Here is an 18,778-nt window from a genome sequence, read left to right as displayed (position 1 = left end):
ATTTCACGATAAAACAAATTAAATGCTTTATATAAAAAAATCCACAATTTTAACATACTGTAGGGTATCATATGGTCGGCAATGTCAGACTATAAATTCATACTTGTTTTTTGCTGGGATCAGAATCAATTTATTTTTAGATTAACTAATCTGATAATTGGATGGAAGGTAGAGATTGTAAAAGAAAATTTATCTCTACGATTTCACTAAACAAAAGTTTAATTTTTGAAGAAAATAGAAATAATCGCAGATTTTCATTCTTTTTGTCGTAGAGCCATTAGTTTCGCCAGAAATTGCAATTTTAAGTTTTCACTCGATCACTTTAGAAATAAAGTGATCACAGATTTAAATTCTTTTTGTTTCGCCAGAAAATCGATTTTATGTTTTTCACAAAAAAATCGATTTTCGTTGAAAAATTAAAGTGATCGCAAATGTTTTACATACTAAATGAATAATTCTTTTATAAATTTGTATTTGCAATAAATTCTATTTATTAATATAATCCATTTATGGATTTAAAATAAAACAACTACAAAAAATAAATAAATACCGGTAAAATTTATAAATACCACAAAATATACAAAGTTTTACTTGTTCAATTAAATATGACTTAAAACTGTCATATTTAAATGTATCCATATAAACGTTAAATCCGAAACACAGTCCTTTAAACATTATAAAAATAGGTCAATCCGCCATGTAGTAACAAATTATTAAGCATAAACCATTTTCGTAATAGGGTCATCATCAAAATCCTATAAATTATTAACTTAACAAACTATTATTAAATATTATACATACTAAAGACTAACTTAAATTTTATCACATTTAACTTAAACTACAAAGTATTATTAATTAGTTTAGGCTGCTGTTGATTGTTGTTGCCCTTGATCCGGTGGTTGCGCCGTGCTCGATGATGAAACCGTACTCGTACTCTCCGGTGCTTTTTCATTTATAGCTAACCAAGGCAAACGTTTTTGCAACTCCAAACGATATTTCGGATGACTTATGGCATAAACAAATGGATCAATGCAGGCAACCATTTTACAGGCACAAGCCGGTATCATTGTTACACCCGGTGTTAAAAGACTTTTATCGCCAAAGGCTCCTATCAAAGACATTACACCGTATGGTGTCCACGATACGAAGAATAGAAAACATATTGTTATGGCTGCCTTAGCTATACGAATCTCTGCAGTATCTTTACTTTTGTCAACGTTCGAGCGCAATGATTCCACATTCATTTTTTTCGCTTGCTCCCTTAAAGCCTTTTCGTGACTGAAGACATGCCCTACGATTTGACTGTAATAGTAGATGATCATAACGGTGGGGCAAACAAAGCTAAAGAAGAAAATTGTACCAACAAAAAGGCGGGTATCGAAATTGTCCGTTAGATAATCAAAAGTGCATGATGTTAAATAGCCCTCTGAAAATAATAAAAACACTTGTTGTTTAGTTAGTTTTGAGTGAAAAGTTTAAATGCCGTATCATAAATCTATTATTAAGTTAAGAATGGTTATTAATACCCGTTTTTACATAAACTTTATGTGTTGTTTCTACATATCGAACGAGAAGTTAGAGCACAAGTTTTACTTATATTTTGCTATCGTAAGAAAAACAAAATACAAGTAAAATTTTATCTCAAACTACTCACACGTTATCTAGAAACAACACATTAATAATGGGTTTTTGAATACGACAATTAATTAATAAAAAAATATAAAATATTGCACAATTTATATACTAATTTAACGGTAATAAATCAATAGGATTTGGAAAATGTTTAATTCAAATTGTTGTTGTTTTTTTTAATTTCCCTCTTAAGTTAACAACAACCCTTAAAATTAGTACTATTTCATGCAACCAAGTAAGTTTATTTCTTTTCAGGGTTCTACAGACTATAGCAGAGACACAAGCAAAACCATAGGCGGCAGCCCGCAACTACTTTTAAACGGCGGCTAATTACAGAAAAATTTATGAATACCGAGCGAAGTCGACTTGTCATTTGCTTGTAGTATACATTATTTTTTTTAACAAATCAAAAACTATATTTTCAAACGTATTTGGTAAGTATTTTAATAGTCCTTCGGATTCCGTTTTTTTAATTAGCTGAAAACTTAGCCGACTTACAATCGATTTTAAGCCGCCACTGAGATTTTTACAGTCAGTCGCCTGCGACATTTTTAGTATCAGCCGTTGTAGACGTTAATATTTGTCGACACAGGGCTCTGACTACGACTATAAAATTTTTTATAGATAAAAGTTAAGGGAAAAAAACTGAAATTTCTTAGAGAAAATCACATAATTAAATAAAAATCATTTAAAATATTACAAAACAGTGTTTATGTCATATAGTAATAAATAAAAACTAAATAAAACAATAAGAATAAAAGTTTTAAAAGAATTTTATGAAATTAAAACAGCCTGTAACCACAAATGTTAACACGATTAACTACGACAACCATTACAAAAATACGACGAAAATAGAAATATAACAAAAATTAAAAAATAAGAAAACTGTTTTTTAGCAGCAAGAAATTAAAGAAAATGTTTAAATTAATAAATTATTCAATAATATAGCTGAATAATACATACAACATAATAAATAGATTACAAAAGTAATTTATTTATTAATTAAAATAGAACATTTTTAAAGAAAAAATTAAAACGCTGCTTTTGTTTTCAAAGCAGCGACGTAGACGTTTTATACAAAAAAAGTGACAACAACATAATACCACCACCATAAATAAAGAAAAAAAAAACAATACAAACTCAACAACAACAAAAACCATTTGGTCATATGAAACGTCAGCGTAGAACAGATGCTGCTGCTTTAGTATAAAAAAAGAAGAAAATTCGTCTGTCATCTCTACAAACGTGTTTAAACAGTGAGTGTTTTTGTGTTTTATATAAAATTAAATTCAAAATTTTACTATTTAAAATTAAGTAATAACAAAAATATAAACAAATAGCTTAAAAATGTGAATCAAAGGAAAAAATTTAAAAATCCTTAATAATTGTAATTTATTACATATCAATTCTTAAAAAAGAAAATAAAAAAAAATTGATTAAACATGCACACGCATGTATGTATGTATGAATGCAGACAGACATGCATATATTAAAAGGTCAATCAACAACGTGTGTAATTTTTTTCCATATGTAATGTTTTTTTGTTTGCTTTTAATTTCCCCTACCGTTAGTTTGATGATACCACCATTATTTATATTTAAATGAAAACAAACGCAAACAGAGATAGAGCGCTATACGAAAGCAGTTTGTGACTTATTACCGTTTTTTGTTTTTTTTACTCCATTCATTTATTTCTCAAACATATAGATAGGGTGAAGTAGACAGACACAAAAAATAATAAAAAACAAAACAAAGATTAACCATTATATTGCTTTACTTGCTTATTGCAACCACCTGAATTCCTCGAAACTAAATAGAGAGACAAACAATAACAAGAAACATTTTTGTATGTTTGTAACCAGCCAACCAAAGAAACTTACAAACATACATACATACATCCTTACAGACACTGCTGCTGCAGTATATAATTGTATGTTTTAGTTTTTTTAGTTAGTCGCTATAAAGTAAATCAAAATTAAAAAATCATTAACATTTTAACTTTTTGTATGCACTTTACTTAGTTGGGAATGTATTATCAATTTAAGATAAGGTTTACAACACTTTTAGTGAAAGCCAGAATTATGACTTTTTCATAGATTTTTATATTTGTATCAAAATTTTTCTGTTTGGGTTCAATATATACCGCCCCCTCTAGATCCCTGCCTAGACTAATGCTTAGACTGGTGATTACTCCATAGAGTATTTAAAAATATCCCAAAATACGAGTCCGTATATTAGTGCAAAGTCAACTAGTCTATAGACTTTTCTACTGAACAGATTATTAAACTGGTCAACAGATAATAAAAAGCAGAAAAGTATTTCTCTTAACAATATTCTTGGAACTGTTACTACTCTATGCCGTATTGATAGTCTCTTTTATATAGTGCATTATGTAGTCGGACAGTGGCGATTTATTTCTTTAGTTGAATAAATGTACATATTATTTTTGTGTGACTAAATAATTATATATGTACATTAGGGTGGCACCAGAAGAATTATGTAAATCATTGCAATATTTAAAGATATTTTTAAAAGTTTTGGTCTTAACTTAACATTTAACAACTTCAAATCATTATAATCAATTTATAAAGATATATATTGATCAGAAGGTATAATAAAGAATTGTCATTTCATCCCCTACAGTTACCAAAATCATGATCATAAAAGTTTTTTTTTTGCTGAATAAATAAGCCATCCTAATATACTTAAAATTTTACTATTGGAATACATACATTGTCTGATTATTTTGGTATTTAGTTTCTGCAGCTAAATTTTGTTATTTAGTTTTATTTCTGTTGTCTGTATGATTTTCTGTTGCCATAATTTTTTTGCAAATTCATTGAGAAAATAAGAAAATTCAAGAAATTTATTTGTTTAAAATATAAAATACATAAAAAGAGAAGCAACAGCAGCAGCAACACTCGGGTGTTATGTATTTCGGTTACATGTTTATTTAAATTTTACTTAATAATAAAACTAATTGTGTTACGCTTGTGGCAAGTGTGCTCGGCACCGAAAAAGTCATCAGTATTAGAGTTAACTGTCTGAAATTATTATGATAATTTGATAATGGCACTATACAAAACGAGAAATGCTATGAATGAGTTTTAAGTAAATACTAGTTAAAATTACAAAATGTTTAAGTTGTTTGAAAAAAAAGATAGCTTTAATTAAAAAAAATCTGTTTGGGTTTTTTAGTTTGTTACGAATTATTTTTTCGGGGATTTTTATTCAGTTATAAATTGTCTGCAAGTGCAATTGGATAGAGGAGGATTTAACGTACTTTTTAATAGTTTTTTAAATGTACAAAAAGTGGTGAAAATTAACCAAATTCTAAGTTTGTTATTGATAATAATTGTTAGTGAATTAATTTATAAATAAAACATTATTGGAAAAGCCAATAATATTAAGGTAACTCTGGCAGAAAATGCAACATGACATGTTGTCAGTTCTTAATTGGAAATTCTGTACAAACTCCATGTATTTTTAAGTATTTTTTTATTAAAAAGCTGGTTAGATAGATAGATAGATAGATAAATAGATAGATATATAGGTAAATAGATAGATAGTTAGTTAGATAAATGTATATGCAGATAGGTATATAGATATATAGATAGGTAGGTTTGTAGATAGAGAGATAGATAAATAGATAGATAGATAGATAGATAGATAGATAGATAGATAGATAGATAGATAGATAGATAGATAGATAGATAGATAGATAGATAGATAGATAGATAGATAGATAGATAGATAGATAGATAGGTAAATAGATAGATAGATAGATAGATAGATAGATAGATAGATAGATAGATAGATAGTTAGATAGATAGATAGATAGATAGATAGATAGATAGATAGATAGATAGATAGATAGATAGATAGGAGGTGGTGGGTTCGATTCCACCTGAGGCACTGGTTAAGGAGCGCACAACAGGCCCGATAGAGGCCTAGGTGTATTTTTTCGGATTGGATGTATGTATGTATGTATGTATGTATGTATGTATGTATGTATGTATGTATGTATGTATGTATGTATGTATGTATGTATGTATGTATGTATGTATGTATGTATATATGTATGTATGTATGTATGTATGTATGTATGTATGTATGTATGTATGTATGTATGTATGTATGTATGTATGTATGTATGTATGTATGTATGTATGTATGTATGTATGTATGTATGTACATTCTGCACAAAACATTCATATGTACATGACAATAAGTTTAATGTATATAATTGCAAAGCCAAATTCAACAGATGATTTTTATTCAGAAGATATCTATGATACAAAATATAATAACATAGAATAGAAATTACAAAAGAAATAAATAAGCAGACATTAATGTATTCATTACTAAACAAAACAAATAAAATATATTGTTCAGTGTAAGAACCCTAGAGAACAGACCATTAGTAGTACAGACTTTCACTCATTAAATCACCATAAGGAATTAAATAATTACACCTTGTATATAACACACATAAATTGTTAAATCAATAAAATCTAATAACTTTTATTTTTATTTCTCTATGTCTATTTTTTTCCAGATAACATTACTTTTTTCAATGTAAAAGCACAATAAGACTTTACAATTAGTTAACAAGAGTTTCGTTTCACATTTTGTTTTAATAATTACTACGCCAACATCATCAACAACAACAACAACAACAACACCTAAAACAACAATAATTACAATAACGGTTTTAATAACTGCCAATAACTATTAGAGGAATACATTAAACGAATGCCCCAATAGTAAGTTTTTATATAAATTATTAACAAAAAAAACTAAAATAATAATAAAAACACAGGGACAATTTTCTAAAACTACAAAATACCAAAGTCCAATGTCTAATAAAATAAATCCTAAACGACGTGAAACACCAACTGGTACTGCTACAGGCAATTCAAGTACTAGCAATACATCAGCCAATACATCATCATCGTCTAGTTCATCATTGTCGTCCGCCGGTGGCGGTGATGTCGGTATGTCGACCGATCTAACATCATTATTTGAATGCCCGGTGTGCTTTGACTATGTTCTGCCACCCATATTACAATGCTCCAGCGGTCATTTGGTCTGTGTCTCGTGCCGTTCCAAGCTTACCTGCTGTCCCACATGTCGTGGACCACTCGCCAATATACGCAATTTGGCCATGGAGAAAGTGGCCTCGAATGTCAAATTTCCCTGCAAACATTCGGGCTATGGTTGTACCGCCTCATTGCTCTACACGGAGAAAACAGAACATGAAGAGACCTGCGAATGTCGACCGTATTTGTGCCCTTGTCCAGGTGCCTCCTGCAAATGGCAGGGACCTCTCGATCTAGTCATGCAACATTTAATGATGTCACACAAGAGTATAACAACACTACAGGGGGAGGATATAGTATTCTTAGCCACAGATATTAATTTGCCCGGTGCCGTGGATTGGGTTATGATGCAGTCATGTTTCGGTCATCATTTTATGTTGGTGCTAGAGAAACAAGAGAAATATGATGGTCATCAGCAATTCTTTGCCATTGTTCAGTTAATAGGCTCACGCAAAGAGGCCGAGAATTTTGTTTATCGTTTGGAATTGAATGGCAATCGACGACGTTTAACCTGGGAAGCAATGCCTCGTTCCATACATGAAGGTGTGGCCTCAGCCATACACAATTCTGACTGTCTGGTCTTTGACACCTCGATTGCCCAACTATTTGCCGATAATGGTAATTTAGGCATCAATGTTACCATTTCAATTGTATAATAACAACAACCACAACAATATTAAAAGTGATTAAGGAAGAATTTAATTTAATAAATCATCCAAAAAAAATTGGAGAGAGATAAATGAGAAGTATATATAAATATAAATATAAATTATAAAATAAAATTATAATAATGGAAAAAGAATATATATTTAATTAAATAACATGCTTGGCTCATGGTCTATATGTGTATGTATAAGAAGACACAAATACATGCATATACATAATAACTTACAGCATATAATATACAAAATTATGTAAAAGTTTATTAATGAAAGAAAACAATCATCAATTTAATTTTTCTTTCTAGAAGTTCAATAATAATTTTTATGTATAAATTAGAAAAGTTTTTAAAAAACTTTTCTTTCTAATTTTTCTTCATTGTTTTAAAATGTTTTATTAATATTTTTGAGTTTACTACTAATATATATTTTTTATTTTTTTTTTTAATTTTAATATTTAAAGGAAATAGTTTACGTTTTGTATATTTTAAACATATTTTGGTTTTATTAAATATCGATAGCACACTTTTTAATTGACACTTTTTATTTTGTTATTTTGCAAAACTATTATATTTAAGTGAATTTGTAAATTCTTTCTAAAATAACTAGTTCTAGAAGTAGTGTCAACAGTACCGCTTTAGATTATAGGACAACATGTTTGAAACTAACATATTGTTGTTATTCTAGAGAAATTCTAAAAAGTTTTCTATTCTAATTCACTGGAACTACTATGTGTTCTTAAAAGCAACTATTTCTAGAAAGAAAGCGTTCGAAAATTGAATGTAAGAACGCATTCGAAAGCTTCAACAAAAATTTCATACTAAAACATATTCACCGCTATCGCCAATCATCACTTCACGTGAAATATGTTCCCTTTTCACTTTTTTCGTTCACTAACTTTATTGTCGTGAAAAAATTTCCACTGTTGTGAAATTTGTTGATGGAATTTTGTAAACATTAAACAGCTGTTCCATACAAAATTAACTATTGTGAATGAATTATTCATAACAAGTTCACGATAGCAATTTTTCCTTCGAGGGAAATGAAAATTTCAAGGGAATAACATTTTCACTTCTATTGGCGATAGGAGTGATTGTCAAAGAATTTGTACTCTAGAACTATTATATAGAGATATCCGAACACGAAAAATGCCGACAAGTTCGAAAAAACAATATCTATATCTATAGATACTCAAAGTCTTATGTTGTCGGAATAACACTGCCAGTATCTAGGTTTATATAATTAATATACTAAAAAATTTAGTTAATTTTCTTTCAGACTTTAATTGAAAATATTGATTTGAGTTGACCATATAAAGTTCACATTTTACTTGCCACTTTATTGAGCAATCTTAAAGGCTCGCATCCGCAATGACAGTATTCGGTGTAAAAATGTTATTCTAGAAATTTCTATAGAAAGGAAAAAAGGGTCGAACAAATTTGCATATTGATGTAACAGTGCGATTGTGGTCCATAGTTCTTTACTAGGGAAACGAGTTTTTTGATACAGCTGTCGCTAGGATGACAATCTTTGGCCGAGTATTGCACAGTTCGTTTCGGAGCGAAGATCTTGCTGTTATTGTAACAGATTGGCTGTGACTGGATATTCTTCCCTGGGGCAAAATACTTCCATTTGATACAGCAGTTGCTGAGTTGACAATCTTTCTCAGATTGAGAATCAGGTCGTTCCGTAGCGTACATCCAATTGTGGTAGGAATGTTTATGTAGGTTGTTTTTGTAACAGGTTAGCTGTAACTGCATGTGCTTCCCTGGGGAAAAAAACTTCCGGTTGATACAGCTGTTGCTGAGTTGACAATCTTTGGCCTATTGAGAATTGGGTCGTTGAGGAGCGGAGATCCAATTTCGTGGAGTACTTGGTTGCTGTTAGAATGCGCCAAGTTCCTCAAAAGGAAACAGAAAAAACCAGAAACCGCGTAAAGTTAATAAAGAGAGAGAGAGAGCGAAATAAAGAATCAATGAAGCTTATGGACACCAAGTGGTTATCATTGGCAAACTAATTACACTGCCATATGATGTCCTACAATAACAGTTATACAGTCCTATTGGTGCAGAGAACTTAAAACTCTTGGACAAAGACAAAGAAGATGTTCAATAGATGTTCTTTGTAATTACAAATTCTATAGAAGTCGTACAGACATTCTGTCTGAACAATTGGAACTTTGCTTCTAAAAGTCCCGAATAATAATCGGGCACAAGTTGTCAGCTCAGCGACAGCTGTACTATTTCGAATGTTTTCCCTCGGTAAAAATAAACTATTAGACATAGTCAAACTGGTACAATAGATACAGTCCTATCGCTCATTCACCTTATCCGCTCACTTTTTTCCCATATTGTGAATTTTTTTGGTCGATTTCTTGTCTGGATTATTTAATTTAATGACTGAACGCATAAGCAAAACGTCACTATATCTTCATATAGGAAGCTGGAATCCTTTAAATTAGTTTTTAATGTTACTCCACCAGTAAAGTTAAATAGTCTCCACCAGGATAGAAACAGTTAAGGTTTTATGGTCTCTCTCAGCGTATAAACGTTTGAGTATTCTATGGTCTCAACCAATAAAACATAACTTTGAGGTAATCACTTCTATTCGGCATTTAAATATGAATCGAAATTTTCTCCGTTCGGCAACTTCGGTATTCTGCATTTCGATTTGAAGCTCCGTAACTAAAATAACAACTTATCAGAATTTAGTAACGTTTGTAATACAGAATACTCAAAATCGTAAAGCATTTGAAAATAAAATGGAATTGCTTCTTCTTTTTCTTATGATTCCGTTTTTTTGGAATTCCAATTTTCGATCGTTGCGTAACTGATTGCGGAAACGTAATCGAAATACAGAATAGGGGTGAATATCAAAGCACGCAGTTATTGTACACAACGGATTTATAACTTTGTACATTTATACGAAGTATTACACTACACGATTACGAGTGGGACGCACAGGCAACAAACACAAACAAGCAACAAACTCAAGCCTGAACGTAATTTCAATAACGACATTTGATTTTGTTACTAAAGATTATTCGTTCGCGAATGCCTTCATTCGGCCTAGGAATGATGGCCCCTATTCTGCATTTCAATTTGAATCGAAATTTTTTTCCGTTTGGCAACTTTGGTATAAACAGCAACTTACAAAAACGTAATTACGATCGAAATGCAAAGCATTGAAACGAAATGGAATTGCTTCTTCTTTTTGATGGAATACCTTTTTTCGATCATTGTGTAACTGAATGCGTAAATGTAAACGAAATGTAGAATAGAGTTGAATAATTTCATGAATTTTCTTCATTTTTTACAAATATTATTAGACGAACTAATGAAAGCAATTGGAAACTAAGGAAGAGTCAATAAGGATTTCTGTATTATAACTGGAAGTAAGTGAAATACAAAAAAATTCTAAAATTCGAGAGAAATTTTCATAATTTACAGTTTACTAATGATTTTAAAAACTTATAATATTAATTTAAAAAATTTTAATAATTTTCAGTGATTTTAAATATAAAATATTAACTAACTAAATGTTTTCTTTAATTTATTTGAAAATTTAAAAAAAAATTGTATAAAATCTAATCCAACTTTTTGTTTAACATCTTTGATGGCAGTTAGAAAGAAATTATTGTTATAAACCTAAAAATGAACTGATTTTGTTTAATTCTTTTAATATTTGCATAGTCTTCCTATGTAAATTCAAGCAAGCATAGCAAATTTTAAATATTTTTAAAAGAAATTAAAATGTTTAATTTTGATTTTTATTATTTTTTCTTTGTTTTACTTTGCATAAAGTTTTTTTGGTTGTTTAATTAATTTTATAATTATTTAACTTAATAAAATAATAGAATTTAATGTAAATTAAATAATATTTGTTTAAATGTTTTACTGATTATCCCCACAACCTCGAATATACACAATATACCTTAAAACATTTTTCATTTTTTCATTAATAAAAAAACTTATTTGTGTTTTTAATTAAATAAAAAATAAATAATTAAAAATTAATATATTTTTAATTAATTTAATAAAAAAAAATTATGTTTATAAAACAAATTTAAAAATTAAAATTTTTATAAAAATAAAATTTAAATATAACTTGAATGAATGTGACAAAATGGTGTTGAAAATGAAAACAAATTTGCAAGATTTGTTCACAACTACTGGACAAACTTGATACACAAATGCGATTAAGTTAATTTTATAATTTTATTATTCTACACATACATAGATACATATAAAAAAAACAAAAAGAGAGATAGATATGTATGTTTAAAATAATATGAGAAAAATACATAGTTTTAATATTAATTTGAAAACATCAGAAACAATTTATCTAGTATTTAAAATTATAAGCTAAAAAATGGCATACACACAAATAAAAATATATAAATATATATATATAAACATAAATATATATTTTATCCTAGGTTAGTTGATCTCTAAATAATAATACCATGATAATTAAAAAACAAAAAATAATATAAAAAAAATAAATAAATAAAAATTACAATAAATTGTGTTTTATTTTATTGTTGAGTAAATTATTTGTTAAATGTAAGTTTTCTGGAAAATTCCCATAAATAACGGGTATTAGTTTTTATAGTCAACTGTCTCAGCAATTCTGTTTTATATAAAACAACTTTTACAAATGAGTCAGGCTATTCAATAGACTATCGGGTAGACTAAAGTATTGACTGGACTAAAGTTCTGAATATGGTCTAGATTATAGACTAAATTATAGACTATAGGGTAGACTACAGACTATACAAGACTATTCTATAGACTACACTATACACTTTACTATATACTACACTATATACTACACTATAGGCTGGACTACAGACTAGACTATAGACAAGACTATAGTCTAGTCTAGACTAGAGACTATAGCATATAAAATAAAACTTAGGTAATATAGTATAGACTATTGACTAGACTATAGAATAGACTATTGACTAGAATATAGTCTAGAGACTAAAGTACAGGTAATAGTCTATACTATGGACTAAAGACTAGACTATAGATTAGATTAAACTAAAGACTAGACTAAAGATTAGATTCTATACTAGACTCTAGACTAGATTCTAGACTACACTCTAGGCAATACTAAAGTCTAGACTAGAGACTATAGCCTATAGAATAAAACTAGTTAATAGTCTAGACTATAAACTACACTATATACTATAACACTAGATTAGACTATTGACTGGACTATAGACTAGTCTAGACCATAGACTTAAGTACAGGTAATAGTCTATAATATAGACTATATACATTATATTAGACTATAGATGAGACTACAAACTAGATTCTAGACTAGACTCTACAATAGACTCTAGACAAGATTATAGTCTAGACTAGAGACTATAGCATATAGAATAAAACTAGTTAATAGTGTAGACTATAAACTAGACTATATACTATAACACTAGATTAGACTATTGACTAGACTATGGACTAGACTATAGACTTGACTATAGACTAGACTTAATACTAGTCTATTGACAAGACTAGACTATAGCCTATTGACTAGACTAGACTGTAGTCTATTGACTAGACTAGACTATAGTCTATTGACTAGACTATAGTCTATTGACTAGACTATAGTCTATTGACTAGACTATAGTCTATTGACTAGACTATAGTCTATTGACTAGACTAGACTATAGTCTATAGATTAAAGTACAGTTAATTGTTTATACTATAGACTGGACTATATACTATACTATGGATTAGACTAAATAATAGACTTTAAATTAGACTATAGCCTAGACTAGATTCTAGACTAAGACTAGACTCTAGAGTAGACTATAGACAAGACTATAGAATATACATAATTCAATCTTAATTCTATAGTTAGAACACAGACTTTATTTCAAACTATAGACTAGACTGTAGTCTATACAATAGACTACACTAGAATATCCTGACTGTATTGCATTGACAATAGTGCAATTATAGACTTGACTACAGTCCAGACTATAGTCCAGACTATAAACTTGACTATAGTCCAGACTATAAACTTGACTATAGTCCAGACTATAAACTTGACTATAGTCCAGACTATAAACTTGACTATAGTCCAGACTATAGACTTGACTATAGTCCAGACTATAAACTTTACTATAGTCCAGACTATAAACTTGGCTTTAGTCCAGGCTATAAACTTGACTTTAGTCCAGACTATAGACTTGACTATAGTCCAGACTATAGACTTGACTAGAGTCTAGATTATAGACTTGACTATAGTCCAGACTATAGACTTGACTATAGTCCAGACTATAGACTTGACTATAGTCCAGACTATTGACTTGACTATAGTCCAGACTATAGACTTGACTATAGTCTAGACTATAGATTTGACTATAGTCCAGACTATAGACTTGACTATAGAGTAGACTATGGTCCAGACCATAGACTTGACTATAGTCCAGAACAAAGACTCGACTATAATCTCAGAAGTCCGCACGCCCTACACTTTGGTCCACGTTATAGACTATTACAAAGTAGATCATAGACTAGACTATATACTGGACTAATGTATTGCAAATAATAATTTTCCTAAAAACATTACTTTAAAAACGTTATTCCCTCAAAATAACTTGAAAATATCAACTTTAAATAATCTTTAAAAAATAATACATTTTCCACTTACCCGGTACAAAACGTCCCCAACTTTCGGTGGCACATGCCACCACAAACGGTGTAGCATACATATAAATGAAAATTATCATTATAATCGCTTTGCCATGAGTCATTTTACCCTCCAATGGGCGGGTAATGACGTTATAACGATCATAGGCAATAAAAGCATTTGTAGTCGATGCTCCGATGCCCGTATACGAGCCAACAATAGCAAATATCTGGCAACCTAGATTGCCGAGAGCAAAACCCCGTTTAAAACTGTTATAAATGAAAATTGGTGTTTTCGCCATCATAAAAAAATCGCAGAGTGCCAAATTTATCACTAATATATTGGAGGGGGTGCGCAAAGATTTTGCTCTGAAGATTAAGTTAAAAAAAATTAATAATAGGTGATTTTTTTAACTTCATATCACTTACGCTGTAAAAACCCATATGACTAGACCATTTCCAGTTATCGACAAGATGGTAAAGAATATGTATAACATGCCTAAAAGATAATGCATCGATTCAGGTGGCTCTTGAAATTGCAACCAATGTTCGGGTATATGACGTATTTCATCCGGTGGCACATCCCAGCCCAATAAACGACCTTCGGCCGAAAGTCTGAAATTGTAAAGCAAGATAAAATGCAGAATTTGACTAAATGTAAACAATAAATTAGTAATGTTGCAAATACGAATCTAAAAAAGCGAAAAATTTGTATTCTCTTATGAAAACAGATAACGAATCTTCGAAGTATGAATTTCACTATCATATGTCGATCCTGATCCTAACATAATAACTTTTGTACTCACCTTGCATCTGGACGCAATACCGTCGAGACATTTCGATATGGATTCGCCGGGCTGTATGTTACATTTTCCATTATTTAAACACCAAACAAAAATATAACAAACACTCCCGTTACAATTTGTATTTCGTATTTTTCTTTTTATCCGAAATTATTCTACTACTTTCCAATACCGGTCAAATGCGACAAATTATTGGACACGAAAATGAAAGGCTTTTATACTTGCAATTTGTGTTGAGATTTTTAATTATTTGCAATGTAATTTATATGCACAAACAGACGTACATATGTATGTATATATCTAGTGAAATTATTTAGTAAAGAAATTAGATTAACCACCGATTACAAGTGTTTGATATTGGATTTTAGAGAGGATTAAAATAAATACTTGTACTTCAGCTTTGATTTTGGATATTTTTTTTAGGATTTTCTGTTTTATGGTTATTTTTAGTTAGATTTCGTCAAGAGAAATGAACTTGAGCTATTTTAAATAAAGCAGGACCGTATCAGAAGGATTGAGCATGTAACAAATATTATAATATATATCTATAGAAAGATAGATAGATAGATAGATAGATAGATAGATAGATAAATAGATAGATAGATAGATAGATAGATAGATAGATGGATAGATAGATAAATAGATATATAGATAGATAAATAGATATATAGATAGATATATAGATAGATAGGTAAATAGATAGATAGATAGATAGATAGATAGATAGATATATAGATATATAGATAGATAGACAGATGGATAGATAGATAGATAGACAGATAGATAGATAGATAGATATATATATATATAGATAGATAGATAGATAGATAGATAGATAGATAGATAGATAGATAGATAGATAGATAGATAGATAGATAGATAGATAGATAGATAGATAGATAGATAGATAGATAGATAGATAGACACTTGGATTTAAAAATGCGCCCCCCCTAAAAATAGTACGGCCCTGTTTTTCAAATTGAAATTTAAATCCTAATCGGATTAATAAAATAAAAGTCAAGTGTAAATTCTAAGCAGTTCGCATTTTATTTTCCTACTTTACTATGGAACATACATTAATTTCCTGTGATTGAACACGTGATCGGATCAGTTTAAAAAGACAACAAATGTTTACCAATTTCTGGGCAATACAAGAGAATCTAAAGTTAGAAGTCAAACATTTGAAATGATATCCGATATTTATTAAAAGAACGAATTTTCGGAATTGAAAAACATTTGAACACAATTTAATTTGTAAACATTTTTGTAATGTTAGAGTAACAAATAGACTTTAGATCTCAAAACTGTAAATGGTAGATCTTGAGTCTTACTTCAATACACAAATATCTACTAAAATAGTGTGATTTGTGAACTTGTGTATATTCTTTAGTAACACTTTTATTTACCTTTAATTACGCTTTTCTGTATATAGTCTCTAAGGTATGCAGACATTATTATACAAAAAAACATATTCATGTACATATACATATGTATGTATAAACTATTATTTGCTTTACTTTTACAACTTTTGGTAAACGTTAATAGCTATGCACTTGTATGTTCGTCTGTTCTTTCCAGATAACAACCTGTTGACTGTCATTGTTGCACTCGTTTATTGTTCATGGTAAATTCGTGCCATGGATTACTCGTAATCCATGCATTGTCCCGTACACAACTGTTTGCCATACAAAAGAATCATTATCGCATGTGGAACAGATTCGTGTGCTGTCAAATTTTATTAACTAGAGTTGAGTTGCTTTCAAAAGTTTCCAACGGTGAATGACTATATTAATAAAATGGACAATGATTAGAGAATTCAATAATAAAATATGCAGGAATTGTCATGATAAAAGCAAATAAAACGGTATTTTAAGTAAACAATATATTGCATTTTATTTAGACTGTCTATTTCTTTCGGATTAGTGTTTATCTTACTTACCCTTCAGACCTATTAAAAACATACATATTCCAAATATCACCATGATGATTCTATTCTGATATAAACTAGACTAAAGATTGAACAATACTATATCTATAATACTATATAAACACACTATAGACTAGACTATGTACTCCTTCTACACTCCCACTCAACAACACTCTCTTCAGTGATTGGCAGCTTACGAATGGCCCTGTAAACCAATAGATAACGACTGCCTTCTAACAATTGCCTTAACAAATTTAGTAAATTACTCATTTTATTTAAATTTTCTTACACTTTTTTCACTGTTTTCTAAAACAGTTTTTATAAATATTTTTATATGCTAATACAAATTCGCATTTGTTTAATATTATAAAACAAAAATATTTTATTATTAATAATTTATTATTAACATTTAACCTTAATTTAAACAGTATAATAATTCCTAAACAAACGAACATTTTTGAAATTTTAAGAAAAACAATGAAATGGAACAATAACAAAAAGCATCCATCACTTATTGCAGTTGTTGTTATTGTTTTTATATTTTTGCTCTTTAAATGGAGTACTAATAACAACAACAATGACAATTTCTACTACCATTTGTTTCTTTAGTTATTTGTCTTCTTCTTTAGTTGCTATAAAATTCTAAAGTGTTCGGTTGTTTATTGATAATAGTCCTATTTAAATTAATCTAAAGCGTTAATTAGTTGTTAATATATAAATATTTTTGTTGAAAATTGTTTACAAATACCTTTATGAAAATATGTTTATAAAAAAGTGTTAAATTATTAGTTTAAAAAAGTGTTTTTTTGAAAATTTGCCAAAAATGCAATGCAATTTTGTTAGGCCGAGCGCCGGTCGGTGGTTTTCTTTTGTTGGGCCATTCGTTTTGTTAAGTGATGAGAAAGTTTTAATCAAAAGGGGTGGTGGGAAAGTTTGGAAAGAAAAAAAAAATAGTTTGAAAAAAGTGTAAGGGGAAAAGGAGTTGAAAATAATGAAAAAAAAATTGAAGATAAAAAGTTGGTGGATATGTATGTCCACATGTAGGTATGTGTATGTGTTGCAAAATGAAAATATTGTGTTTGTATGCAAGAAAGAACCGACGGTGGAATTTATTTGAACAACAAAAAAAGGTGAGTATTTGGAAATATGTAACTAGCAAAATTTATTTTTGTATCTTTACACAATTTTATTATACCCTACACCACTATAGTGGGGAGGGTATTATACGTTTGTGTTGATGTTTGTAACATACAAAAATATTGTCCAATAACCACCTTAAAGTATACCGATCGATTCAGAATCATTTTTTGACATGTCCATCCATCCGTCTGGCTGGCTGTCCATGTAAACCTTGTGCGCAAGGTACAGGCCGCAATTTTTAAGATAATTTGATGAAATTTGGACCAAGCATGTTTTTTGGCAGAGGGACGAAACCTATTGAAAATGGTTGAAATCGGTCCATTATTTCACTTAGCCCCCATACAAACGTACCTCCCGATTTGAACTTTTTATTCCATAATTACGTCAAATATTCTATTATCTCTCTAAAATTGGCACAAATAAGTTTTATATAAGTATAAATGACACTGCAGATTTTCGTAAGGATCGGCCCTAATTTAACCCTAGCCCCCATACAAACCCCCCTTCAAAAAATGTCTTAAACGTCTAAAATTGACTTGTAACCATTTGTATCGCAATGAAACTCAACAAAACTAACTGTGATTTAAAAATATATCCTTTTCCCAAATTTACAGAGGATCGGCCCATATTTGACCTATAAAAAGCCTCATTTAGAAAATTTAGAAATGGTGTAGGGTATTATATGGTCGGCCATGCCCGACTATACTTTCCTACTTTTTTTTCTTATATCAGATTTGATTATCAAAAGTCTATGGCCTTCACTAAAGAGCAATTTATAATCTAGACTATAGAACAGTCCATATTCTTCACTATAGAGTAGACTATAGTAGTTACTATAGAGCAGAGTTAAGACTTGACTATAGAATTGTAA

General features: G+C 29.5%; 2 protein-coding genes across 4 annotated transcripts; one reads left to right on the top strand and one right to left on the bottom strand.

Moving 5' to 3' along the window:
* Positions 1–482: 482 nt before the first annotated feature.
* Positions 483–15,016, bottom strand: LOC111681422 (opsin Rh3). Its single transcript, XM_023443193.2, has 4 exons — positions 14,844–15,016; positions 14,467–14,652; positions 14,060–14,406; positions 483–1,426 (listed from the first exon to the last, which is right to left on the bottom strand). Exons 1-4 carry the CDS (start codon positions 14,912–14,914, stop codon positions 861–863), a joined length of 1,170 nt encoding a protein of 389 aa, XP_023298961.1. The 5' UTR covers positions 14,915–15,016; the 3' UTR covers positions 483–860.
* On the top strand, positions 2,272–7,723 carry LOC111681423 (E3 ubiquitin-protein ligase sina). 3 transcript variants are annotated; one of them, XM_023443194.2, is made up of 3 exons: positions 2,273–2,888; positions 6,191–6,398; positions 6,455–7,723. In XM_023443194.2, the coding sequence occupies exon 3, from the start codon at positions 6,491–6,493 to the stop codon at positions 7,388–7,390; it is 900 nt and encodes a 299-aa protein (XP_023298962.1). In that variant the 5' UTR covers positions 2,273–2,888; positions 6,191–6,398; positions 6,455–6,490; the 3' UTR covers positions 7,391–7,723. The 3 variants fall into 3 exon arrangements, with proteins under 3 accessions (XP_046807948.1, XP_023298962.1, XP_046807949.1); XM_046951993.1 differs by lacking the exon at positions 2,273–2,888 and adding an exon at positions 4,896–5,043; XM_046951992.1 differs by having other exon boundaries at positions 2,272–2,888; positions 6,191–7,723.
* Positions 15,017–18,778: the final 3,762 nt, after the last annotated feature.

Source organism: Lucilia cuprina, chromosome 5 (genome assembly GCF_022045245.1).
Source record: "Lucilia cuprina isolate Lc7/37 chromosome 5, ASM2204524v1, whole genome shotgun sequence".
Lineage (NCBI taxonomy): Eukaryota > Metazoa > Arthropoda > Insecta > Diptera > Calliphoridae > Lucilia > Lucilia cuprina.
Note: the sequence above shows the minus strand (reverse complement) of the source record. Positions and strands in the feature narration are given on the sequence as shown.

Coding starts and splice junctions, on each gene's coding strand:
- LOC111681423 (XM_046951992.1), top strand. CDS start 6,491: ATGTCTAATAAAATAAATCCTAAACGACGTGAAACACCAACTGGTACT.
- LOC111681422 (XM_023443193.2), bottom strand. CDS start 14,914: ATGGAAAATGTAACATACAGCCCGGCGAATCCATATCGAAATGTCTCG. Junction 14,653..14,843: donor GTATTGCGTCCAGATGCAAG/GTGAGTACAAAA, acceptor TTACAATTTCAG/ACTTTCGGCCGAAGGTCGTT. Junction 1,427..14,059: donor TTGGGGACGTTTTGTACCGG/GTAAGTGGAAAA, acceptor TATTATTTTCAG/AGGGCTATTTAACATCATGC.